At 41.0% G+C, this 27,233-nt stretch overlaps 1 protein-coding gene across 1 annotated transcript in view; it reads left to right on the forward strand.

Annotated features, from left to right (window-relative positions):
* The window catches only part of HTR1F (5-hydroxytryptamine receptor 1F), a 103,576-nt gene extending 77,068 nt beyond the window's left edge, over positions 1-26,508 (forward strand). The window contains exon 3 of the mRNA XM_058829500.1: positions 22,547-26,508. Within this exon, the coding sequence (XP_058685483.1) occupies positions 22,585-23,688 (1,104 nt within the window). The 5' untranslated portion in view covers positions 22,547-22,584 and the 3' untranslated portion in view covers positions 23,689-26,508. The remainder of the gene's footprint in view (positions 1-22,546) is intronic.
* Positions 26,509-27,233: the final 725 nt, after the last annotated feature.

Raw genomic sequence — 27,233 nt, forward strand, 5'->3', positions numbered from 1 at the left:
CTATTTTCTCAGTAGCACCTTGCCTTTCCATTCTCTCAACTCTTAAGGGCCAAGATAGGAAGAGAACACTTTCAGTCAAGCTCTGTAGAAGTTTCTGGCTCCTTGGCCACTTGCTCATTAAAGCTCTCAATTAATGCTTCCAAGAGACCTGTATTGTTTTTGCTGCCTGTCCTACTGACCCACACCAAGGCACTGCCAGCTATAACTTTAAATATCCCCACTGTCCTGGGACATGAGGCTGCCAAGGATGTCCAGTTTATCTCTGCCAGGGGAAAACACAGCTAGTGCGCACTGGGCTGGCTGCTACCACCAGCTGCATGAAGGGAGGAAAGCTGTGGGGTTCATCAGCTTTTTTCCCCCAGAGGCTCCCAGAAAGGCATCACTCAGGCTTGTTCTCCTCTTCTAAACACTCCTCTGTAATGCAGCTCATGTAACACTGAAGAAACTGCTGTGTGAGAAGGGCAGCCTGACAAGCAGGAGGGGCTGGGGAGGAAATACAGGACAGCAGCATCCCCAGGGAGACTGGTCTCTGTGCTGCATATTTGCCCCTGTGCTTACTGAGACTGTAATGATCTCAATGCAAAGCAAAGCTGCTCAAATTTTAGAGTTTCTGAGGAAGAAATGTAGTGGTTATTTTTCACAACTACTTCTCTGAAGTAGGAAAAGACCCAGAATCCTATTTTTTTTTTCTGTTTCTTCCCAAAATGGACACTTTAGTATCCCCAGAGAGAGAAAAGTATTTAAAGCATTATGTGCATATACTCCATTCCCCTTTGAAAAGAACTATAAACAGCTACATCTCATTCTGCAGTTCAAACTGGCTATCATGGAAAAGACAAGCAAACAGCATGATTCAATCATTCTTACTTTCAAGGTCTTTTTTGAAAGATGTTCAAACTTTTAACATTTTCAAGACTGAAACCTGTCAGTCACAACCCCCACATTTCTTCATGCTCTGTTCAAAGCACAAGATATGTGATTTCTTCTGTTAAGGAACTTCTGCAATTTCTTTCAAAGAATGAGCAAATTCTGTCTTATTTCACTCCTTTGTTCAAGTTCTTAATGGTATCAGTGTGCTCAGATTTAGAATCACTGCACTGACCTGCTCTAAACATAGACATGCATGGGATGGTGTTTGGGTTTCCAAACTTGCTGTGTGCCACATGAACTCTATTAACAGCTTTACATACTGTATTTGTACTTGACTTATTTGGCTTACTACTGAAAATGTCATTTTTAAATAGTTGTTTTAAACATTTCCATTAGATACCTAATGGATCGCCTAAACCATTAGTCCAGCAAATTTAAAAAAATCATCAGGCCAGTAAAACATGCTTCCTTAGCAAATTTCTTTCCTTATTTGTCCTCAAGGATCATTTACTTTGTATATACGCACACAAAATCTTTCACATAATCTCACTTTCCACAATCATTTAGCATTAGCTGTATACAAGGCTATATTCATTATATCAATTACATTGTTCATCCTTTAGTACTTCCCACAAAAATTAAAGCAATAAGTCTTGTAATTGCTGCTTTAAAAATAGCTATATATTTATCAATGAGAAAAAGGCTTGACTAAGGAAATGTGTAACACATTTATTGTTGTGTTGTTACAGCTTCATGCTGCAGCATGGTGCTAATCAGCTTTCTTGTACAAACCAGGTTTATGGGATTTGAAATAGAGAGAATAAGCTAATTAGAGAATTGATATTCCATTAATGAACCAATACCATTATTGCAGAACTAACATGATTATTGCAGAAACTGTTGCTCATCTGCACTGCACTGTAGTATTCCAGATGGAATTCTAGAGGACTGGAAAGGAAAGGAAAAGAATGTCTGGAGAGGGCCTTCGTCATCCTGTAATTCTCAAAATCAGCAGGGAATTCACAGAAAGTTTGTATGAAAAGATTTTATACATATATATATATTCCTATATTTATATAAATATATATATAAAGTAAGGAAAATTAGCATAAATACTCCAGTGTTGGTTGAGAGCACCCACTTAAGTGTTGTGTCCTGAGGGCAGGCAATTCTGGAGCATTTTCGAGGAACTAACCAGTTTGAGGAAGGTCAAGCTGCTAAGGTACAGCAAGGTAGGCAGTGATACTGTGAAATGTGAAACTTCCTCTGTTTCTGAGTGCACTGGTCTTAGAAATCCCTGCCAGCCATCCTTTCTAAACACAAAATTACTGCACAATAACTCTCAAAGTTCTCCATCCTCACAATACAAAGCTGTTACTGCAATGCAGGAGCTTGAAGATGTATGGAGCAGCAATTTGAGGACTCTTATTAGATAGAAACATTCATTGCATTACTTAATAATGAAGAAAAGTCTTCTACTTACCAATATTATCAAAAGTGCAATGCAGGAAATATTTATATCTCTCCTACTAAACCAATAATTCCTACTAGCCTAGTGCTTATAACCTTTAAATCCCAAACTCTAGGTCAAAGGAATGAGCAGAAAATTGCAGTAAATTGTCAGGCAGCACAACTGAATGAACAAGACAACAACTAATCTGATGATGGGGGGGTAAAAATTTGATAAGCCTTTCAGAACAGATGTTTCTTCAACAATCCCCTGTTATGCTGGTAGAACAGTTAATGTAATTTCGAACCTAGCAAGAAATTTTAACAACTCAATTGGACATTTCCTGCAGAGAAGTTTATAAAATACTTCTGTCTGAACTGAGGAATAAACTCATACTGGACATTGCTTGACTTAATAAATTTTACATTGTTTTAAGAAAATTAGTATTAACTGATCTGAAACTACTAGGAAGCCAGTCTAGCAGCCTACATTACCAAAAGTAACTTTCTGTAATTGTTTGATTACAAAAAATGCTAGGAACAAAGATGGCTTCAAACACAGATTAAGTATCACTGTCCCTTGAAGCCCATTGCAAGCACCAGCATATTGGATCATCTGGGTCATAAACAGAGTGCAAGACACTGTGTACCAGCTTCCCACAGTGGCATCACTCACAGCTGCCAGCTTAAAATAATGGCCCAGAGGAGCTTTTCCAAGTTATTCATGGATCACTTAGGAGGAAGGATGTGAGAGTTATTGGAAATTACTCCAAATGGTATTGGTGTGGGACGGGTGAGGTAACCAAAACCCACATGGGGAGAATGGCTCCAAGCCTGCCCCATTAGGCTTTCCCAAAATGCTGTGGGCACAGCAGATGGGGGCAGCAGGGCAGAGGGAACAGGCACCTCCTCCCTACACATCACCTGGCCCAGGGCAAGCTGGAATCCGTGAACTGAGAACACCAAGCCATGTTGTCCAAGAGGTCTATGGAACAGCTGCTGAGAGGAGATTCCCCGCTCCCCTCCATCCCTGACAGCTTTTGCTTTGTCAAAGACCCATGATATGCACTAAACTCTCAGAAATCCCACCAGCAATGAAGGAGGAAGGAAAGGGTGATTTTACTCAGGATTCCCAGCCATAGGAATCCGGGGTCCCATCTTTGGCTCCAGTTATCCCTTTCAGGCTGTGCGGTTTCCTCACAAATCCCTACAACAACTTCTGCTACCACCTCCCCTCCCACCCACCAGTGCTACTCAGAAAGATGCCTATTCCTGAGTTTGGAGGGGGTTGTTTTGGGATTTTTTACTGAGTATAAAAACCCCTATATATCTATTTGTTTATAGACATTTTTCAATGTTATGCACACACAGCGTTTGCACACAGGCACATTCTTCAAAACTACCAAGCAAACACTTCACAGTTAAAGTTCTGTACCTTCAAATGCCAAGGTCTCCCCAGTGATCCCAAATACTCACACATCTGCTGCAATTTCCTTTGAGAGACATTTCTTTCATCCTGGAGGAAATTTATTAAAACACTGACTTTTTATTTAGGACACTTCCTAATTAATACCAATCTTTAAAGCTTGTGCCTTCTAAGACTTATTGTTCCTCGCACAAGATGAGAAGGCAGTCACAATTCATTGTCTTTATAGAGACACATATTGGTTCAAAAAAAATATATATTTAGCAGCTTGCAGTTCCATGTCCTTGAAGTCAGAAGTGCTTTTACAGTTTCATATAGGGAAATAGCAAACTTTTGCTGTTCTAGACACAGGCCCTCAACACATCCCTATGTCCATGGTACATTTTAAAAATATGTAAATTCTTTTATACTGTAATTAAATTGTTGAAGACTCACTGAAAGTTCTTCAGTTCCATAAACTGGGCCATTACCTCACATCTTATATTCCCACATTCTCGTTTATAAGAAACAGATGATTGCCAATAAGATAAAATCCAAGTGGCACCATATACAATTTTCCAGCTAGAAGAGAGAGGGAAAAGGAGAACTTTAATAACAGAAGTATTACAGGAAAGCACCAACCTCCCAAGAATAATATAAACAGGCTAAAATGAGATGAAGCCTAAGTTCTCTTGCTTTTCCTTTGAGTGGAGGAGTCCACTTTACAAAGGTGTAAAGACAGCTGGTGAACCCAAATGGAATAAATTACCCAGCAGAGGTTATCTCAATGTTGGCATTACTACAAACCTCCTAATACATGCTCCTTTGCATGCCCTGCTCTGTTGGTTATCTTCACTGATGAACCACTGCAGCTCTGAAATTTTCATGCCATGTCTACAACCTTCTCTGGCCGCTGTGTAACACCGCAATGGACATGACAAATGATCTCTTTGGAAATCTTATCTGTTGATTTTCTACTATTGATCTCATGGGCAGGGTTCATCCCTTTGAGCTCTAGAGGACCACACTGCACACTTCTGTATCTGAGTCAGTCTTCCCAGGCTCCCTTTACAATCAGTGGGGAGGAATAAGCACTTCCAGGCACAATTCACCTGATTCAACAGAGACAGCTACTTCAGCCTGAGAATAACTCTGCCCTGGAGATGACTGCTTCCCTGTGTAGGGTGACAATTAAGGATTAGATGGCTGTATTTAGTCAGTTAAATCCCACCATTTGTGGTTTAAAATGTTATTTTCCCCCAATGCTCCCAATGTGGAGCATGACACACGGGTAGTGAAATCTCACATGGTCATAAATGGAGCCTGTACACAATAACCTCTGGGACAGTTTTCCTTCTAAAGAGCTGATTTTCTTTTGAGAGTACAGACTCGACATTTCCCAGCAGAAGAAAATCATCAGTTTGTTCAAATTAATGTGGCTGAACATGTGTACTAAAATGGATTTCCTCCATTTTTCACCCTTATGTTCAATGATTTGACAGAATACTTCACGCTCTTAGGTGCCTATTTCAACCCAAAACACTCTCTGAATAGCACTTGTAGCTAATTGATTTGTCGTAATTTACTTTCCAGCTTGCTCTCTAATGCTCCAGCATGGTACTTTTTAAATTTTGAACACGGCAGAAGGCCCTCCTGGGACAAAAGCTTCTCTGAGCTTCCCCATGGGGTTTTCAAGCTGCAGTTCACAGATGAGGGAGCAATGGGAAGACAAAGACCACTTCCAGCCATGCTAGAGGTGCATGCAGCAGCTGTCACTCCCACACACCTCCTGAGTGACTGCATTTCATCCTTTTGACCAGCAATGACAAGGAGACAGGGTGCTCCCTGAAGCTTGTCCCTTTGGGATTTATAATAGGGATGGCTGCTAGGACCATCCCTCTCCAGTTTATAAATGGCAGTTTCCCAGAGGGAACAGAGAGGTCACTTTGGGAACTATCTGACTTTCCCAGTCCTCAAGTCCAGAGTCATCAGTGCAAAGACAGACACAGACAGGTTTTATTTTGTCCATACACTCAAGCAAGGTACCACAGTGTCAGAATAAAGATCAGCTGCGGATCTTTCTCCACTACCAGGAGATTAGGCCTAGGGATACCTTTCTCCAACAGAAAAAAATTACTTTTAAACCTTCATGTACCTTCTGCTAAGAAACACAAGATCACTCAGTGTAAAGCATGGAGTTAAAGCTCAGCCTAAAAGAGGGAGATGACAATGTAAACTGTTCTTGAAGACAGCCTACCAGCTACACAGATTAATACAACTTTCCTTCGTGAACTTCTCGTATTTGCTTTGCCTCTTGAGGTTCCCAGTACACTAAGGATAATCCAGACCCCTTTGTGGCAGGGATAATCCACCCTAGGAACAACACTGGTGATTCCTCATCTGGAGCTGGGTCATGTGCCATCATTGGCAGAAAAGTCTTTTCTGGTCCCACTGCTTCCAAATAATATCTCTTACCAACAGAATCAAATCAACAGAATCAAATATGTCACAGTTTAACTTCAGCCATGTGAAATGGAAAAGGGATCAACTTTCAAGTACCAAGTCAATTTGAAAAGGAGGAGACTGTTGCCCTTTGAAGCTCAGTTGTTACTATTATGCCAGTTATTTTCAGCCACGCTCTTTTTTCTGGAAAAAAAATATTTTCTAACTACACAATATAAGACTTGGAATGAAATTCTACAAAAATTGTCTTTCATGGATACATCCTTGAGCTACACCTTTTTATGTAAGAGATCTTCCACCTGTAGCTCTGCCTTGGCTAGAAGAAAACCCAAGAGCCTCCTTCTGACTTGTTATTCTGAAGCACACCAAGAAGTACTTAATCAAAGAATTTTGGCTTTGCTTGGAGAGAAGTTTACAGCTGGTGGCCAGCTAAATTGTCTTTAAGTTATTTATACTCAGTTCTCTTGTTCACTAGCAACTAAGAAAATTACTGCAGCCTTATGCAAGTCATGGTGAACATGTTGATGTGCCATGTCTGAATCCCTGATTTAGATGTTTAAGGCACTTGGATGGCTTCTCCTGGAAGGAGGCACCTTTTGGCAGGGGGATTGTGATGGATCAGTTAACAGGATCAATCAGCATTTGACTTCATCTCACCCTGTGCATCCATCAAGGCCCACAAGGACTGGTGCAAAGCAGTTGCACCCTGGACTCCATCTTGCACCTTCAAAAACCCTCTGACATTACCACCCCTGGTGAAACCATAATTGCTTCAAGGTAAAAAAACCTTATAAATGCGAATGTGCTGAAACCAGTACATCATTCTTAATGGTAAGCTCCTTGTCTCAGACAGCTTTTGAGTATCCTAGACACCCATTACATTTCCAAATGGCTCTCCAGGCTTAATAAATCACCCCCTGAAGTTCAAGCAAGAGCTCACAAAGTCCTCTCTAACCTTTCAGTGTGCTTAGGCTGGATTTCTACCAGACAGGTCAGAAGCTGTGGACCCAAGAAGCAAATCCCCTCCCCAGGAGATGCACCAGGAAGGATTTGCTGCTGGGTTCTCTGCTGCAGAACTAATGGACAGTGCTCATGGCTCAGACTGCTTGCAGGCTGTGCACAGATTGGCACGGAAAATGCGTCCAGCTCGCTGCTGCCAAGGGGTATGGATTGGGAAAGGCAGCCAAATAGGAGCATTTGGTCAAATTGCACGGAAAGATATTCTAAAAGCTCTGTGAAACCAGGGACTGGGCTTGGCTTCACTTCAAGACATTTTTGCCACTAGAGCAAAAGGAAAGTACTTATTTGACCTCTCCTGGGGCATTAAGTCATCCATTTTTTACATTTCTTTGCAGCTAAAGCAAAAAGGTAAAAATCTTACCTCTAACTTTGTTAGTGTCTGTGTTTCTAGTAGATGAGGAAGGAAATGGGGGGCTAGGAAATATTCAACTTCTTTCCCTCACAGATGCTCTACTGCTAATATCATCAAACATCTAAATGATTAGTAAAATAAAGAAACCCAAAAATCAATTTAAGTGCCATGTGTTGTTGGCAATCCAGATGTCCAAAGACAAAAAAAATGGATAATTCAATTTATATGTATGTGAATTTTCTATTGCCACCCATTATTAGTGTCATAATTCTATGTGCTGAAGGAAGGGTTACAACTCCTTGATAGAGAAGGTTTATTTCATTAACTCCCTATGTACAAGTAGGAAGATTGCAGTAGTGCCTAGAGGAATAGATGCACCATCAAGCCAAAGTATTAAAAATACAATTAAAAAAATACAGTCCCTGACATACTGTTTGCAATATAGCAGAATAGGAAAATATATTTAACTACATTTAATTCCTTTAAAACACTTCCATTTTAGAAACTTAGCTATAACATTTCCTTAGGTTGAGACTCATTTGATTTAAATATCTAGGCAAGATGAAATGTTCTTTAAAGGTATGCAGGAAGCCATCTAGATGTTGAAAGGGTTTCTCAAGAAATTGATGCATGCGGTTTTTTATCCAGTTTCATGGAGAACAGGAGATCCTTATGAGCTTTTCTCTGGTCATAAACAGAGCTTTAGGAAAATCAAGCTGATGAATCTATGACTTTTGGCTAAAGTCAATAAACATAGGCAGCATGGTTGTTGTCTTTTCAAAAACTCTCCTATATATGACTACAGCATTAGCACTAAAAGCTTCTTTATAGCCAATATAATATAATTTCTAACCAGACAAAACGAAGCCCAGAAGGAGGCATGTGGATTCCTCCTTCCCTACCAACTAAAGTGCTAGTTCTCTAGAATCTGTAGCATGCATTTAGGAATAAAAAATATCCTGATTGAACAGGACACAGAATTTGAGCATGACTTTAATGTTCTGATCAAATGGCAGTAGAATTTTAAATGAAAAGCAAAGGCTTGAAACGGCAAGAACTGCTCAGACTGACATTTTTTGTAGTCAGAAGAAAATTCCTGTGCTCATCAGTCTCTTGTTTTGATAGATAGATGATTCAAATAGTGCTCTCCCAGCAATCCCAAGCAGCATTTGTGACATTCTCAAAGGCAGTTACTTTTCAGACTACCTGCTCTGAGACCACACAGATAAATACTTAATAACACAGCTTATGAAAACTTTTCAAAGTCAATTGCCTTTCCTCTGACACACCTTTTGCTGGTTTTACATAACTGCTTTTAAAAGTGCAAATGCAGTAAACATCATCCATGGTGAACTGAGAATATAAAAAGACCTATTCCCACATATAAGCCACTGCAATCTATAACACCACTTTTATTAGCAACCTGCAATGCAGCCAACACATGGAGATGAAGAAGCCTGAAGAGAAGTAACTGCTGTTATTATTATTGTTCTTATGAGTCTCTCATACGGTGGCAGTCAAAAATCCAAATACTTTCTTCAGTTCCAGACTGGAAAATAACTTTTTTGTGCCACAAAGTCAAGCAAATGAAGAGCCCCCTGCCACCAATTTCCTAAACGGATGTCTCTTCTCAGCAATTATTCTGCAGACTTCTGTTAGCACAATACTGTCACTGACGCAGCCCAGCTTCCTTCTCAGGCATACTTCCCACCCACACAAAAACTCAAGAAAGTACACTCCCAGCAGTTGAAAAAAAGGTCAAAAGCACCTCTTCCCTACTCTTACATGTGAGCAAAAGAAGAGCCACAAAGACACCAACTTCTTGTAATCTGAAGGCAGCTCAATATCCTCCTTCCGGGTATTCTATAACAACCATCATGGCAGTAAAAGATTAATCATATTAGGGTGAAAAAACACATTATTAAGTAACAATCAAACAGTCTTTATCTTAAAACCTATTAAAGCTTACAGACCCTAAGCCTTGATCTGACAATTGTTCAGCCAGACATAGAAAAACGTGTATGAAACCATCAGTGGCACAGGGCAAGGAGCCCCAGCTGGAGTGCATCTCTTTTTCCAGCTGTAAAGGAATTACTGGGGGAAAATGACCGATAAATAATTGCCTTGTGTTCAAAGCATCTGATGAACAAACCCCCTATGCGCTACATTTCCTTATGCAAACAGGAGGGGATGAGAGAAGAAGAAAGGAGGACCTGCTGTGCCCCCAAACACAGCACTGCTGATAGCAGCTCCCTGAGGCTTCAGCCATTCACCCTTTCAGAGACCCAAACTTCTCATCATCGCTTGTCTTTGAAAAGGTTACCTCGAGAAATATGCAAGTATTTGACCATGCTGACTGACACCTGTAAATACTGAGCACTGTTATTTTCAAGCGGTTCTGCAGCACAGCTTTCTGGGGGTCACTACTGGCACTTCACACCATGGCATCTGAGCAACCTTGGATGAAATTTAATAGATGTGACTAAAGTATCCCACACTCAGACTGAAGAAATAACAACTGGAAGCTGTTACAGATTATTTGAGCTGGATACTTTCTAGCCTAAGTGCATTTCACACCTTAATTCAATTTTTCCATCCCAGGACTACCTGCAGAGCTGACAGTTTTCAATATATTTACAAAACACAAGTGCTGGATTATCCATTTTACATGCTGAAGTCATTCACTCACCAAGCTCTCCTAGTACATCATGAAGCACAATTTCCCAGCAGTCACAAAGGAGCAGCAGGGATCCCACCACCTTGCTTGGCACCAGCTTCTGGACACTGCAGGGCATGTGGGATCCTGGGCAGGCAGGATGGATGCCAAGGTGACAAAGAGGTGCCCTGGTACAAAAGAGAGAAATCAGTTCAGGGAGGTGGGAAGGGGCCAGCACAGTTGCTTGATTTGTATTGTCCTGCTCCAGCATCCAGGGACCTTTCCAAAATAGTTTTGGCACTGATACCAGCTTCTCCCAACTGAATAACAACCTTTAGCATTTAAACAGATTCATCTGTTTCACAGGCCTGAAGAGGCATATTTTAATACAGTTCTCTAAATAGGGCAGAGGTAAACCTAAAAGGGCAGCCAAGTTCTGTGAGTTGGGCAGATCCTGCTGCTTTTATCCAGGATTACCCACATGTACACTGGCTCCACCATTCCTGCGGCAACATCCACACAAAGAACATAGTTCCTTTTTGCCACCCAAATTCAGCGCTGCTCACTACAGGAAAAGTAATTATCTGTTAATCATCACAGAAGTCAGAAGCCAACATAAAAGCATAAGTTATGTATAAAAAAAAAACAAAAACAACACAACAACAGACCATGTCAGGTACCCATTTATCTAAATTAAAATCTTTATTCGTTTCAACGTAATAAGGAGCATAAACCTACTGATCCCATTAAATACAGCTGAAAAACATCTTACAGCAATGCTTTTCATCATAACAAAAGGTTAATCTAATAATCCTGTGCCATATTTGATGGTTATGAGACGTAGTCAAGTTTTATTTTTGGGGGTTGGTTTGCTGTGGTGTTTTTTTGTTGTTTTCTATTTGGTTGGCTTTTTTCTTAGGCTTGGGGGGGTTTTGCTTCTTTCTTCACTGCTCTTCTGCACCTACTTTCCACAAAATATCTTGTCTCCAACAGAGATAAGAGAAACCTTCATGGTATTTAAAGGTCTGCAGTATTTTTTCCACTACTAGCTGAAAATAACAGGGAAACAAGGACTTCAGTGCATTGCATTTTTTACCTCCTACAACACTAACTCAAATCAGAAATTTTCTGAAAGCTCCTATGCTGTTTGTTATAGGGTTTTTTTTCCAAATTAAAATTTGAATTTGGACTTAGAATAGTTGATGAATGAATGGTTATGTCCTTGCAGTTTTCTTCCACCCAGTGCTGCCTATTATCTAGTGAATAAAGAATACTGACAGACAATATTGTGGTCAAACCAGGTCAAACAGCAGTAATCAAAAGAAAATGTGTAAGTGTATAATATAATGTTATTTCCCACACAACTGATTCTAAGATTTTAGGATAAAGTTTGCTGCATGGCCTAAATTAGTGCCTAATGATTTTTGGGTTTTTTTTTTCATTTGGAGGCATTATCAGAAACAGAGAGAACAAAGAAACTCAAACTCTTTGCAGGTGGAAAATACTGTGACTGCTTGCCTGGGTCAGAAACAATCCATTTGAATTATCAGAAAGGATAATAATCTTGCAGTAGAGGTCAAGTAACAGCAGAGCCAGGAACTGCAGCTAACGGTGTTGCAACTTTTCAACCTCAAATTCCAGAGCTAAGCAAGTACAAACAGGTGGAGCTTCCATGTAAAAATATATATAATTTCTTAAGATGCTGGCAACCACATCCATTTTTCCTCTTCCAACAGCTGGTGATCTGGCTATTTCTCTTCACTCTTAACTTGAAGCCTTTGATACTCAGGTCAACTGATTAGAGAAAGCACCTTCCTAATTTTTGCACATATAACCACCTATGTCTTTTTAAGAAAGCCTCTCACCCTTGGGACTGGGAATAATTGGTATACGTGAACTAGTCACATCCGAAAGATCGTGAATAAAGAAACAAAGAGGGAAAAGAATCACAGAATGTAATGTCAGCATTTAGTGGCTGAAAAGGGGGAAAACTGAAATGAGGAAAAAAACCTCAAGGTATTATACAGAAGTGGGCACTTGCCCAAATATGTTCATTGCTCCTTTCCAGAAGAGTTAACATTATAACATTCTTCAGCTTCAAAGAGCAAAGAAGTATTTTGAGCACTAAGGAAATGTAGTTTTCCATGATGACTTCTTAAAATAGAAAATACAGAAATGAAGGGGGAAATAGGATGCAATATCCACATGTGCACCTACACAAGGGCAAACAATGTAAGAACCAGTACTACAGTTCTCATTATTTGTCAACAGTTCATTGATGTTAACATGTTAAAAGCCCTTTTCCATAAATTTCAGTAGCTCCAGAGGTTAAAATTGAAAAAGCACTTTTGAGCAGACAGATTTGAAGTTATAATTTGGTCTTTTCCAATCTCCTAGCAGAAAAATAGTTTTTCATGCTATAGTTCTTAGGGAAATCCTCCAGCTTCCTGATGTGACAGTTGGGTTGTAAGCAACCCAGGGAAAGGAATTCAGCATTTCCAGCAGTGCTAAGCACGACGTCGTTGCTCCCATACATAACAAACAAGCCAGATCATACAGAAGCAGGGGCTCACCTTTGATTTTTCCAGGCCTCTGCCAGTCTCTGAAGATCAGCACTTTAACCATTTGCCTCTGTCATTTACTCTTGCTTTTTACTATGTTATTACATGAAAGCACATCTTATAATCTTGATCTCTCTCAGAAATGAAAAGGGCCACAGAAAGCTTACAATTGCTGAGAATCCACTGAAAGTTTTCTGAGCTCTCCTGCAGCAGTTCAGAGCACTGATGTGCCTTCTGTGGATTTGGGCAATTAGACACATTCTGTTCAATGCCTCTTTTCACAACCAAACTAATATTTCATATTATCATGTGCAAGTACGGTCAAACAGCTCTTCTTCAACAGCCCTTGTGCAATATATTGAAATACATTGCAAGCATGCACCAAGTTTTCAAATAAACATTCTTATATAAAAACACAAATTTCATTTTCTCAGCATACAACTTAAGGAGAAATCAACTACTAGAATTATTCCCTCTTTATGTTATGATTACACTCTAAATCTAAAAGTTAGATTTGCACAACCCTCTTTAGAAACTACATAGGTGTTTCTTAATCAGGAAATGAAGAGCTGAAGTGCTGCCTACAAGAATCCCTAGGACAAAGTTGTACCTAAACTTCTATACAGTGCTGAAGGCTTTCATAATCACAAAGTTATGTTTCAGAAGATCTTAGAAAGCAAACATCGATAGATTCTCAAAGGAAAAAAAAATAACAACACAAAAACAAAAAACTTGGAGATACTTCCTTAGTCTATCATTCAAGATTCTTTATCAATGAAAAATTTTGGGGATCAGCTGGAGCTGGGTGATCTTCTTAGACAATGATCATCTGTACTGAATTCCTGGGACAACTATAAGGTTGGTTTTCATAATTAATTCTGAATCACCTGTTTAAATTTTAAGGAGCTATTCACAGTCATCTGTGCTGTGTGTCAAGTGTCACAACTCTATCTGAATTATGCAAAGGAAAGAAGTTGTATGTGACAGTCTGTTATTTTCCTATCAGAAATGAAAATGAATTCATAAAGCATTAGAGAGTTTGAGAGCTGATTTTGTAACCACAGCATCTACAACAAGAGAGCTGGCAGATCCAGGAAGCTTCCCAAGATAAATCCTTGTTTCTGTGTTTGGACACTTTTTACACTGTCCTGCTGCTACAAGCTTTCTGGAAAGTGTTGTACCCCTAAAAATACACCCAAAGCTGAACGTTTCCAGGAATTATTCAGCAAGCTTTGTTGGCAGCTGACCACAGAGACAGTCATTCTCTGCCAAAATAGGATCTTGGGAGATTTTGTTGGGCTCCCAGTCCTGACCAAGCACAAGTCATTTCCAGACCAGCTGCCAGTCTGGGCTGGTGGCAGCTGCTCCAGTTTGCCTTCCTCTCTTCCTTGCTGCTGCAGACACACACTGAGCCAAGGAAACCTGCCAGAAATCTCAGAAATCCCACACGCTGTCTTCCACTGCACTGTGGATGTGCTACTTGGTGCACCTTAGTTCTTCAAGGAAGTTGCTGTATTTGTATCATTTCAGCACCAGTGTGATACAGACACATGCAAATACTAAGCAGGGGTTACTCCAGCAGCCCTCCTTCCTAGCTGATCCACTTCCTCAAGTGCTCCTCACAACCATTTTGCATGATGTACTCTCCCCTATCTCCACAGCACTCCTCACCACACACTTGATTTCACACAGGCTTATTCTGCCTAACACTGGTGCTTTAGAAGAGAATCACATTGCAGTGCAATAAGAAACTGAAGTAAAGAGAAAGACATGCTCAAGAGCTGCAGAGTAGCTGGAAACTGAAAAGGATGAAAGCTAAAGTCCAATCTGCACTAGAGAAGCTTTGCCAGTGTAGCTGCATCCCAGATCTCAAGACACAGATGGTTTAAACAGCCCTGGAACTAATGGGCATAAATTAGCATTTATGCCAATTCACTGACTGAACATAATTCTTCTGTCTAAAATATTCAGGTGTGTCAATGCTAGGATTTAAATCCCTAAAAAAAATAATTAAAACAAAACAAACAGAAGAAAAAGCCCAACAGCAAAACCTTCACACACCTGGAAAAGCACATGAAAGCAGCAAATGAGGACTTCCTGGTTATCCTGTGGTGCTCATACAAAGTCTGATCAGTTACCTGCCCACATTAATGCTCTGCCTCCATGCATGAGAAAGCAGGTACAAGAATAGCTCTCTGTACTGTATCACCAGCATTGTGGCACCCCATGCAGAGCATAGCAAAAACCACATCCTGGTTAGTATAGATCTAAATTTGAAGGCACAGAATCTGAATTTTAGAAAGACAGCCCCCAGTCTAAGTGTACAAGTCATCAAGGCAAGTGGAAGTTATCAAGGCGTCCTCTGGTGGAAAAGCATTGTCTGAAAGAAAAAAAACAAACATTCCTCCACAACAAAATCCTGTGCCATAGATCCATCACTTTGAGAAAGTTTTCCACAAAATTTTCCAGCTTTCCTCTCTGTCTTTCCCATGGAGACTGGGCAAAAAAGAGCTATTTTGAGTTCTACTTCCTCTTGATTGATGCTCTTAATATCTCTGCCTATTCCAAAATCATCAGCTTTAAGGACTGTTTTGTTTGTTTTGCTTGAAGTACATCTTGGCCAGGGCTACATGCACAGCATTCAGGGGAAATAGCCTGAATTGTCTGTTAGTCCTGATAAAGGAAGTGTTAGAGAAGTGCTGTTTAGGGAAAACCCAATGCAGAGTTTACATCTGATAGGATTATCCCATGCCATATGGATAATAAGATCAAGGGGAAAAGACCTTCAGTCTCCAAGATGATCAGGTGAGGACTAGAACAAAGACAAACAACACGGTGAGAAGTACAAAGAAAGACACTGGGAAATATGCACTAAGACAAATACTATCTAAAATAGCATCAGTCTCCAAAACCTAGTCAGAGATGAGATTAAAGATTAAGTGAATTTTGCCATCTCTCATAACTGTAAGTGAACAACCACAGACTTGTGCTGTTCTTGTGTCACACAGAATCCTGCTGCAGAGGAGGAGCACAGGGACGTGTCGCCTCCACTCCCCTTTCAGCAAACTCTTCTGAGACCAATTCTCCCTCAAAGCTGTCCTGGTGATCACACAGCAGAAAAATAATTCCCCAACTGTTGGACCAGGGTATAGTCTGAAAATTATGTTTTCTTATATTATAGATTGAAATAGAGATCTTTTCCAGGCACACATTTGAAAATATTGATTTTTTTTTGTTGCTGAACCTCCTTCTTGTAAAAGAGTTTCTGAGGGAGGTCTGTCAGTGAAGGAAGTTTGGGATTTGCAGCTGCACACACAAGTGTTTTCAGAGGGCTGTCAAAGAACACATGGCCTCAAAGCATAAGGGTGAGTGGGAAGTGGGAGAAACAAGGTTGCATTTTATGACTGTTCAAGCAAACTAAAACTGTGTCTCAACCTCCTTGCTCCAGCACTGCTTTGTAATTCCTACAGGTTGCAATCCCTTACCTGAAAGGCAGTTTTTCGGAACACAAGCAAAGCCATTCTGCATTTTCAATCCCCTGTGCAAATTTAGTTGATGACAATGAAAACAAGGCACTTCTGCCTAGTAAGAAACCAGTTGTACAAATTATATAGAAATGGATGATTAATTACTTTTTTGATTCACTACCAATCAAAAATAAATAAATAAATAAATAAATAAATAAATAAATAAATCCTTCAAATAAAACCAAACTGGAACTTTGCTTTTTCTTTACCAGGATTAAAGTAAAAATTTTAAACTCTTTCTTAATACAGATAATTTTTGGTTAATGGAACATTTCAGGTGTGTTAGATCTAAACTAAACAATGGATAAATGCCAAAGAGCAGGGATGGGGAGTGAGTGGACCGCTTATGTTATGGAGATCAGATCCCAAGCCCAAGGGAATCTGTGCCTCTAAGGAGAGGGTGCTGGCCATGTGATTACATGGCATTTTGTCTTTAGACAACACTTGCCATCATGAACATGCCATTCTGCTCAGTGTGGAGCTCACACTGGAGGCTGGGGTGCTCAAACACTCTTTCTCACATATATTTACTTATTTAAACAGCTGTGAGCATCAGCAGCAGAGATGTCAGGAGGCAGCTCCCATGGAGATTGTTGTCCAGGATATGATCCTCTGGGGCTCTTCCACAACATATACAGCACAACAGACAACTAGCCAGGCCATTATCCTGAGAGATCTGGACTAGGGGTTCAGACCAGCCTCAAATAAGAGAGGAAATCAAATCCCTTCTTCTAACAAATTATAGAAACAAATCACTGTCATCTCTTCTGGTGAATTATGACTAGGGGAATGAAATTTTCTCTTTCTCCAGCCAAAAATGTTCAAATCATAACAGGTTCAGTCTGTGACCACCCAAGAACTGAAGCTGGATTTGGGAGTCATGTGTTATATAAGCAAGTCCATCATCCTGTGTTCTTGCTGCTCCTCCTTCCCTCCTCCCCACACCCCTCAGCTAGATTAAAACAGATGGCAGAGGGACATGAAATAAAGAGCAAACACAGGCAAGTGACTAATTTTCCAAAAGGAGACAGAAAGACAAACCCTTAACTTCAACATTAGAAGCAGCAAGGAATGCATAATTACCCTCTGAACATCAAATTCTTCCACATAAGCAGATGCAGTGGTTGCTACAGATATCATGACAACAGGCAGGGGAGGGATCCTCCAGGCAGGCTTGACAGGCAGTCTGGGACTACACTGCAGTCCTAGAGGCACAAGCAGAGAACCTGGCAAAGGAATCACAGTAGGAAACATGAAGGTGAGTAAATCACACCAAGGAGATGAGGATAGAGCTATTCCAGTGCTTTCATTTTACCAGAGATCACTGTCTTCATTCCAGTCCCCCTGGAGTTGGTGCTTCCATCTCTCCTGTCAGCACCCAGTGGCAGAAGGCAAATTTCCCTTCCTTGGCAGCTCAAGGAAGGCTTCAGACTTTGCATTTCAGTGGAAGCACTACCCAGCTCTGTTGGTTTTGCTCCAGGAGCAATGACATGACAGAGCAGACATTTGGGGTGGTAATTTTCAGGGCTGAATCTATCAGACTTTGTCATTTTAGCCATTTGGGATTATTTCTGCTGGCTGAACAAATTTAAAGAGACATCCAGAAAATTTAAAGCAAGCATAATCTTTGGTATGCCTGACACAAAGCATACTGCAGCACATCATTTTGCCAACAGAAGGACTTTTAAGACTGTTAAGCAGCTAAGAAAAGCACCAAATCCAGGTTCAAGGCACAGAAAGGGACTTTCCTTTGCCATTCTCTAAGAAATCAGAGTGCCTGTGCTCAGACATGGAGGTACTTATTCTCCAGGACTCAGATTTGTTTCCCTCCTGTGTTATATTGGTATTCAGGGCATGATGCAAATCCTATTTATTTGCCCGTGCTTCTCTTGAGGCGTGCTTGGGAGACAAAATTCCACATTAGCTTTAGTTGATATTAGTTCAATTGATTTATCTGTAATTTTGCAGTTATTTGTCGTCTGTGTTTCTAGGTCTGTTGTGACCTTTTACAAGTGGAAATTATAAATAACTCCAGTTTGTGGAGACTCAGGCAACAAAACCTAAACAGCTTTTAAGATATTCCTCCAGTTGCCAATACATTTCAGGTCCAGACTGTGCTCAATCCCATGGCCTGGACAGCATCACCCAAAGAGAGAATCTTAAGCATTACTTTAGCATGCACATACATTTGCTGACAGATTAAGAACTGGAAATAACTCTGAGTTAAGTTCAGACATGGGGGGAAAAAAGAAAAAATAAGGTTTGAAGCATGCAGAAATGCAGACTAGGTAAGGAGAGTTGGCAACCTTGTAATTTCTGCTTCGCACTTCAGTCTGCTGACAGACATCTACTTTTGATTCCAGGAAAGGCAGGTCTGATGCAGCAGCCTTCAGCTGGCAAGGAACTTCCCTTGCAAACCTTCCCTGCCTTGTCCCAGGGATACACTGTGGCTTTAGGAGCCTTAGCAAGAGTTACTGGCAGGAAAGAATTTAAGAACACCAAGAATCAAGTGAAAGTGTCCCTCTACCCTTCCTCCTCTGTTGGGATACCAGGGCTCAAGCTCAAAGTGCACGTCCCCTATCAGATTCAAGCACAAGCTCATCTTTCTTAAATGGATTTTTTTAATCCAAAGCAGCAGTATTTCCCTCTATTCACACTTAATATGATGGATGGAGCTAATTGTCATTAGTACATCACTTGGTCAGTATCTAAAGACACACAGTCACACTACGAAGACATTGTATACATTTCTAAAGTGTCATAAAAAATTTTACATCCAATTGGCTTGCACATCAGAGCAGCCAACAGAGCAAGGGACTCTTGCTGGCAAGTGAAGTGTTTCATTTCAAAGCCAGCTGAAGCTTGGTGAGAGGTGGAAAAGTAGGAACATTCTCTGCCCCGGCACAACTTTGTGTTTACTTAAAGCATAAAGGCTGCTATTGCTGCCTGCAGCAGTTTAAATGCCCTAAATTCAATCCTTGTCTGATTACTGTTACTGTTTATAATTAAGGCACATTTTGCTAATGAACAAAAAAAAAAAAAAAAAAAAAAAAAAAGAAAAAAGCAAACACCTTCTCCCACCCTTCACAGTACTTTCAGAAAACCTGTATTCGAAAGCAGTACTTAAAACCTAATCAGAAAGTTTTCTCCCTGCCCATGCTTAAAGCAAAATAAAAATAATAAGAATGAAAAAAAAAAAGAATCAGGCCCAAAAATCAAGAGCTGTACATTTCTAGCAGCTCAGTCTGCAATCAGAACCTTAAACAGCAGACTGATGATGCCTTTCCCAAAGGTATTCCCGGTCATGTTTCTCCAGCATTAGGCATTTTTATTAATTTTCCGGGTTCTCAAAGGCAGAGTAGTACTGTTTTCCAAACCTGGAAGGGCAGACTAAGGCTGTTGAACAAGAGCAATTACATTGTTACTTTGTAAATCCTAGACACAAATGGGGGGTTATGGGCTTAATAACACACACACATGCTCAGGAAAAGCTGAAACACCAACAACATCCATTTTCCTTGAGCAGCTACTAGACAAATTCAATGTTTACTTCTGTGATAAGGTTGCACAGACAATTTCACCCATGCCTTCTAAACATGATCAGTAAGATGATATATGTGTGTGTTTACAGACCAGGAAGTATTTACATTCAGGTCACCCTAATATGCCAGATCTGGAAAGGAAGGAAAAAAGATTTGTAGAAGTGGCTAATTCCTCCCATTCCACAAGAGATAAATCATGCTACTAAGAGAAAGCAATAATAATAAACAAACTAAGGTTCCAGGGAATTCCTCTTGTTTAACAGTGAATTAGCAGAAGCCCTGAAATTAATTTGCTCAAAAATTGACAAGGAAAGGCTAAAGCAGAGGGGCAGAGGCCAGCTCTCCTGCATCTTAATCCAGTGAACTGTCCACAGGACCATCCTTCATACTCCTAAAATTGGGTTGGTTGCTTGCTGAGGACAGAAGCCAGCCATGGCAACTGACTGAACTTAGTTCCTCTTAAGAAAAAACCCAGAATTAGGCCACTTTGGCCATTAACAAAAGAGAAGGAAGCAGCAGTCCTTAAATACTGCAAAAGCTTCAACTCCACATATTTATAAAACAATCTTTCTAGTTAATGATCACCCAGTAAAGCTGCACAAATTCCCACCAGTTAGAAAAGGATCCCCACCCCAGTTGACCAGGAAAGTCACCAAATTTTGTGACTGGCAGTCCCAAGCAACACAGCCCTCTGCATGGCTCTGCCTCCACACAGAGAGTCATAATCACTGCACAGAAATGTGCAAACCAGCACATTTCTGCCACTGTGCTTCTCATAAAGAGCCTCCAAATCACAGCAGCATTAAGGAAACTACTTATTCCTACAAGCCACTTTTACAAATCTACCCACACTATCTTCCTTACTCCACGGTCTCAAACTGAAGAATCCTTCAAAAATGATTAATCAGCTTTCATTAGCTCTAAATTGCTTTTTTTCCTTGCTTGCAATTAAGGACTAATATCCAAAGAGTTAGAAATTTATAAGGTGATTAACCATAATGAGTAACTGTTTTAAAGTGTGATCAACTGCTGAGTATCAACAGATATCTTAGTTTTTCCCAATAAACTTTTTTCCCTATGTATTTGCACAAGCTCAAAAAGGAAGATTTATTTAGGAGAGGTTGAACATTCACCAGATAATAGCATATGTGTCTGTCCTTTCCCTAGAAGCTATAGACAAAAATATCTCCAAAATAGAAATCAGAGTGGATTCAGAAAGTTTTAAGGTGACATTGACATGATGAAACATGTATTTTTACACCAGTAAAGTATATTTCAAGTTCAGAGAAAGGAACACAGAAAGCACACACATGTTGTGATCAGCTCATGTACAGGACAAAAATCTGCTCAGTAAATATCACCACATAAAATACATTTTCTTTCCTTCCATTCAATTAAATGTTGGTCACCCAATGCTAAAAACATTTTTGAGTAGTCCGCAGCACATTAAGCAGTGTCCAGGTTAAAATATCAAACCAAGTGAGTGAGTTGGGTCCAAGACTATAAGCAGTAAATGAGATTCTTTTCCAGCCACTCCAGCATAATATCAAAAAGCTTTAGTTATGTTATTGAAACCAAATTTCTGAAAGAAAAATTAATTTCACATGTTTCCATACATGTGGCATCCAATGTAACAAGTGCAACTCACTCACTACACTCAAAAATCTGTCAGAGATAACCCCACTGAGTATGGGGTATTCATCAAGTATAGGTATTCATCAAGTAGATCTTACACAAAAAATTGCAAGTCAACACTCACTAGAGGATGAAACCTTACCCTCTTTGGAGTAGAGCTTGCCACTCACAGTAAAAGCTGGAAACTCCCATTGAGCTGCACTCTGCAGGGTACTCAGAAACTCTTCTTGATAAGAACATATCTCCAGAACACAACCAAGAACTTATTTCGTCAGTATTGCCCTGGATTTTCCTTCCTGAAGAGCCATAGGAGGAGTTAGGCTATTTCCATAGAGAGAGTCATTAGCAGAACAAGTAGCATCCAAGTTTTCTGCAGTTTTCTTTGGCAGAAACCACAGAACAGCAAAACTTGAGGAAAAGTAGAGATGTTCTCAGGACTCTAATGTTTATATTATACTTCAATTAGACAATAAGTGAACCATTTGAAGCTTTAAAACATATTAAGCTGTTTCATTTTAGAGATGTGGAAGAGGAAGACATAAAATGACACTTCCATCACACAATTTTTTTCTTCTCCTGTTTGTATGGTGTCACCCTAGGACATACGGAAATGTTTCACATTTCTGTTTTCTCTTCAAAACTACGTCCCAGTTAAGAAATCCCATGTTTAGCTAATACACGAAGAATGAGTCATTTATTGATGGGGGAAAATGAGTTTATATGGGGAAAACAAGCATTATGCCTGCTGGATTAATGTTTTCAACAAGCCATTACATTGCTTAGTGGAGCAGACAGCATGAGCCTAAGAGTAGTATTAGTGCTTACTTTAGGATGAGGTTGTTCACATTTAACCAGGTTTAGGACTCCTCTACAAAGCATTCAGAATAACTGCTTTTAGCTGGAGGGGAAATAAGTATTTTTAGCCACTCGATGAAACAGGCTGGAGTTTGGAGCCAGAATAATTTCTAATGATAAGTCTGAACTTCTTGCAAGACTGAGAACCTCAGTCTTTTAAGATGACAAAAATCAAGGGTGCATTACCTGAATGTTTTTACTTTTCCAACAGGTAATTGCTACAGGTAAAGATCGTCTTTAAAAGCCAACATGGATTTAATAAACTCAACTGAACAAAACATTACATCAGAAGAACCTTTCAAATGGGCAACATCCAAGATTCTCATTTCCATTACCCTGTCTGTGCTTGCTCTAATGACAACGGCCATCAATTCTCTTGTGATGACTGCAATAATTGTGACAAGAAAGCTCCACCACCCCGCCAACTATCTAATCTGCTCTCTTGCAGTGACTGACTTCCTTGTGGCAGTCCTGGTGATGCCCTTCAGCATTGTCTACATTGTAAAGGAGACCTGGATCATGGGGCAGGTGGTGTGTGACATTTGGCTGAGCGTGGACATCACATGCTGCACTTGTTCCATCTTGCACCTCTCCGCCATTGCTTTGGACCGGTACAGAGCGATCACGGATGCGGTGGAGTATGCCCGGAAAAGGACACCAAAGCACGCTGGCATCATGATAGCAGTTGTATGGATTATATCCATCTTTATCTCCATGCCACCTTTGTTTTGGAGGCACCAGACAGCCAGCAGGGAGGACGAATGCATCATCAAACACGACCACATTGTTTCCACCATTTACTCCACGTTCGGCGCCTTCTACATCCCGCTGGCCTTGATCCTGATCCTTTACTACAAGATCTACAAAGCAGCAAAGACATTTCACAGGAGAAGCGTCAGTCGGATTGTGAGGGAGGAGGGTGTGAATGGACAAGTCCTTTTGGACACAGGTGAAAGAAGCACCAAATCAGCTTCAATGCCCAGCACAGCAGAGAAGACCTCAGACCCCGTGGCGAGCTCTGATAAAATCAACATCACCCTACGAAGCCCCAGGTCTGAATCCAAGCATGAGAAGTCCTGGAAAAAACAGAGAATCTCCAGCACAAGAGAGCGAAAGGCAGCAACAACGTTGGGTTTGATCTTGGGGGCATTTGTGATCTGCTGGCTCCCGTTTTTTGTAAAAGAAGTAGTTGTTAATACCTGTGAAACATGTCACATCTCAGAAGACATGTCTAATTTCTTAGCATGGCTGGGATATATAAACTCCCTTATTAATCCTTTAATCTACACAATCTTTAATGAAGATTTCAAGAAAGCCTTCCAGAAGCTTGTACGGTGTGGGCAATACCTTTAAGAGCTTTTGTTCATCTAAGGAGAACATAGTCATTGTTTTTTAACCTGTATAAATTTATATAACTGAGATGGCATTTGTTGTATTTAAGGCAAAGCACCAGGACTCTGCATTTACATTATAATGACTTTTTTTGTATAGGTAATATTGGGAGCATTAATTACCCAAGTTTTAAAGAGATGGATCATCTGGGATCAGTTTTGCTCTAGAAAACGAGGTATTATATTGTGGCTCTGATCCAGTTGGGATTTGCACAACTGCCTAGCTTGAAGCATAAGGTATTACCATAAATGTCAATGAAATACGCACTTAAAGTAAACAAAGAAACAAAACTTTTTTCAAAGTAACCCTCAGTCATCAATGAAATGTTAAGTAAAACAACACACACTTTTAAACCCTACTGATATAAGATAAAAAATACACCATGGAATGACAACATGATTTTAACAGTCTGGCACAGGCCTGCAGCATAGAGCCAAGTCATTCACAGCCAAGGGTAGTAGCTTTAAATATATCTACCATCATCCTATGTCAGCCAGCTGAGTGAGCTGCAGCCCTGCCTTGTCCCATAAATGGACTTCCTTGTGTTACACAGCACCCCAGCAGCAGGCAAGGGGCTGTCATGGGTTATCTGTTTCACAGCAAGCCAGTGTTGGGAACCCTCTGCCACTGCACACCCACAGCAGATGTGAGCATAACCCCAAGAGAAACAGCCAAATATCTGGGGCACCCTCAGTGAGCTGGGAACACAGAGTACCCAGTGCTCTGAGATACCCCTTCCGTGGGGAAGGGAAGGCTCATAAAGGGCAGCTGATTCTCCTTGTGGAGATATTAGAAAGGAGAGAAGCAGGAGAGAAGGAGACACTCCTTCCTCCATGTCCTCACACCTGGCCAGGCACAGACCCTGTGACCTGCAGCACCAAACCAGCCACAGCTCATGGCAGGGCTGAGCACTGCTGACAGAGGGTGGCTTAGTGAGGTTTGAAGAACTAGGGCTGACAGCTCCAGTTCAGCATGTTCAGCTCTCCATCCTCAAAGCCTGATTCCCCTCAGCCCCAAGCACCAGGGCTGAGCTCCCATTCCAAGTAAGTGAGAAAGCACCACAGGGCTGGCAGCGTGGGTCTCTGGAAAAGGCTGTGAAGCACCTTCTGCAGCAGGAGCAGAGGGAGTGACCTCTGCTCACTCAGGTACTGCACACCTGGGCAGGGGAGCCTGTGGGATGCTCACCTCTAAACCCCTTTTTCCCCCAGAGCACCCATCCACATCCCCATTCCCAGCAGAGTTAAAAAGGCATTACAAGAACTTCAGCCTGCTTTGACTTATTTAGTCAAAGATGGCTCAAACAAATCCCTTCCAAGGCCTGAAAGATGGCAGCTTGGCCAATCCTGACTGACTTGCTCAAGATGCCAAGCCATAAAGTTGTTAAGAACCACACCAAAGCCCAGGTTTTGCACTTTTCAGGACAAACATATTCATGCTGTGTCACTAAGAGCCCAGTTGCAAATTCTTTGTCAGAATTCAGTGCTGCCTTACAGGAACAGGGACTTGAGGGCCCTTACAGGGACTCCAAACCCCACTGTCAATAGCAGCAAAAGTGCTCCAATTCAGCACCTGGGCCAGCAGCCTAGGGACACCACAAAGGAACTAAGACATAACAGCACCATGGTCACCTTCAGTTGGGGAGAGGTGTCAATGTCCCTTGAAGTTGTTCTTCCAAGAGACTTTCAGTGATTTGCATTAGACAAAAAAAGAAAAACACTGGAGAGAAGTCATCCCTGTTGTTTCTCCCCCTCTCCCTCCTCTGTATTACAAACTCTGGAGTTTGTAATAATTTTTGTATTTTCCCTACTGACTACCAGCTGACACAACACCTGGTCAGAGGGGTTTCCTGCAAGATTATGAGGTTTGAAACTTGAGATACTGAACTGATTTGTTTCTGTCACTTGCAACTTAGCATATTCTGCTTTCACATCAAGGTCCAAATGAAATGCTATTCAGAATTATCAGAAACAGTGCATTTGCTTTGCCATTGATTTTAAAGCAGCCAGGAATCTAATGGAAAGTTCACTTGTCACACCATGGAGCTCTAGCACAGCAGTGGCACAGCTAAATTTTGAAGATACTGGGATGCGACAGAGTGGAATTGGCTCATGCTCAGTTCAAGCCAGAACACTTTATTACCATTGCAGTCAGAGCACAGTCTCTGCAGCCCCCATGACCTCAGCACTGGCTGCATTATGCCGAGAGAAAAAAATTGCTCTCAGCATCAGCTATCTCCAGAAAGAGCCATGAAATCTAGCTTTCCAAAAGGATTAGCAGATTAGCAGTGGGCAGCACAGAAAACCCCACTAAATCATTCACTCTTGAAGACCTCTGTTTCCCACATTTCCTGAGTCATAACCCTGGGTGTCTTGGGGGAATCCATCCCTCTCCCCCTGCCTCTCCTTTATGGCTGCTGGAGTACAGGCTATATTGTTTATCCTCTTACTCGTAAGATGCTTGACAATATCTTGTGAAATCAAATTGGAAGGAAAAATAGAGGCTGCTTTTCAGGAGAAAAGATACTTAAAACACTCATTTAAATAATAATGGGTGAAGTTCAAAGGAACCATATGTAGATAAACAGAAAATAGCTGTCATATGCACTGTTAACAGTATTATACTCTGAAACTAATTAAGCTGCTAAACATTTCTCAAGATGCAAGGTTGTTTCTTTTGTATAGTTTTCACTGAGCTGCATCTGCTCATCCTTCAACACAGCAGTGGGAGAGGCAACTACAAGAAATCTGATCAAACAAGTGGGCAGTTATTCCATTAAAAGCACTTGTGGCTTGTGGACCATCATTTCTTGGTGTCTGACTGCGACTCATCACTCATTCCCTTACAGAACCCACTGTGCCAAACACTTCCCCACACAGCACCACACAGTATCATTTCATCTCTAGCATTTACCCATGCATGTGATGCATCAAAAAAAAAAAACAAGACTTCCCCTTTCAAAATGGATAAAGGTTAAGATGTCTGCAGGATGCTGCCTTCCCTCCACATGAAGCACACAGGCTTCCACTGCACCCTAGCACCAGGTTCAAGGAGCACAATGGAGCAAGATTTTATGCACTGGAGCTAAGATTTTTTGCAAGTAGCTCTGTGCCCTGTGAGAGTTCACTCTCAGTAAAGAGAAAAAAAAAAGTGTCTGGTTTCCCACCTCCGTCAGAAGACTGAGTGTATGTATTTCAGAGAGAGGGTTCACATGTCCTCCAGAGTTTGCACAAAGCTTCCTGGGTCGCTATTCCTGCTGCAGCTGCCCTCCCCTTTGCTGTTTGCTGCCCACCCATCAGTTTAGATTTCTTCCAACACCCAGAAAACTGGATTTGGAGCAGCTGACCCACTCTCCCACTTCAGCTTTCACAGAGAATGGTTCCTGAAGCAGCTGTGAACATGATATCCAGCTCAGGTGGATGGTTTACTAACAACAAGCAGTTAGATACACCTCGTTATGCTGTACCCATTTCTTTGCCTTTCCTCCCTGCCAGATGCTTTATTGGTGT

The sequence above is a fragment of the Poecile atricapillus genome, chromosome 1, assembly GCF_030490865.1.
Source record: "Poecile atricapillus isolate bPoeAtr1 chromosome 1, bPoeAtr1.hap1, whole genome shotgun sequence".
Classification (NCBI taxonomy): domain Eukaryota; kingdom Metazoa; phylum Chordata; class Aves; order Passeriformes; family Paridae; genus Poecile; species Poecile atricapillus.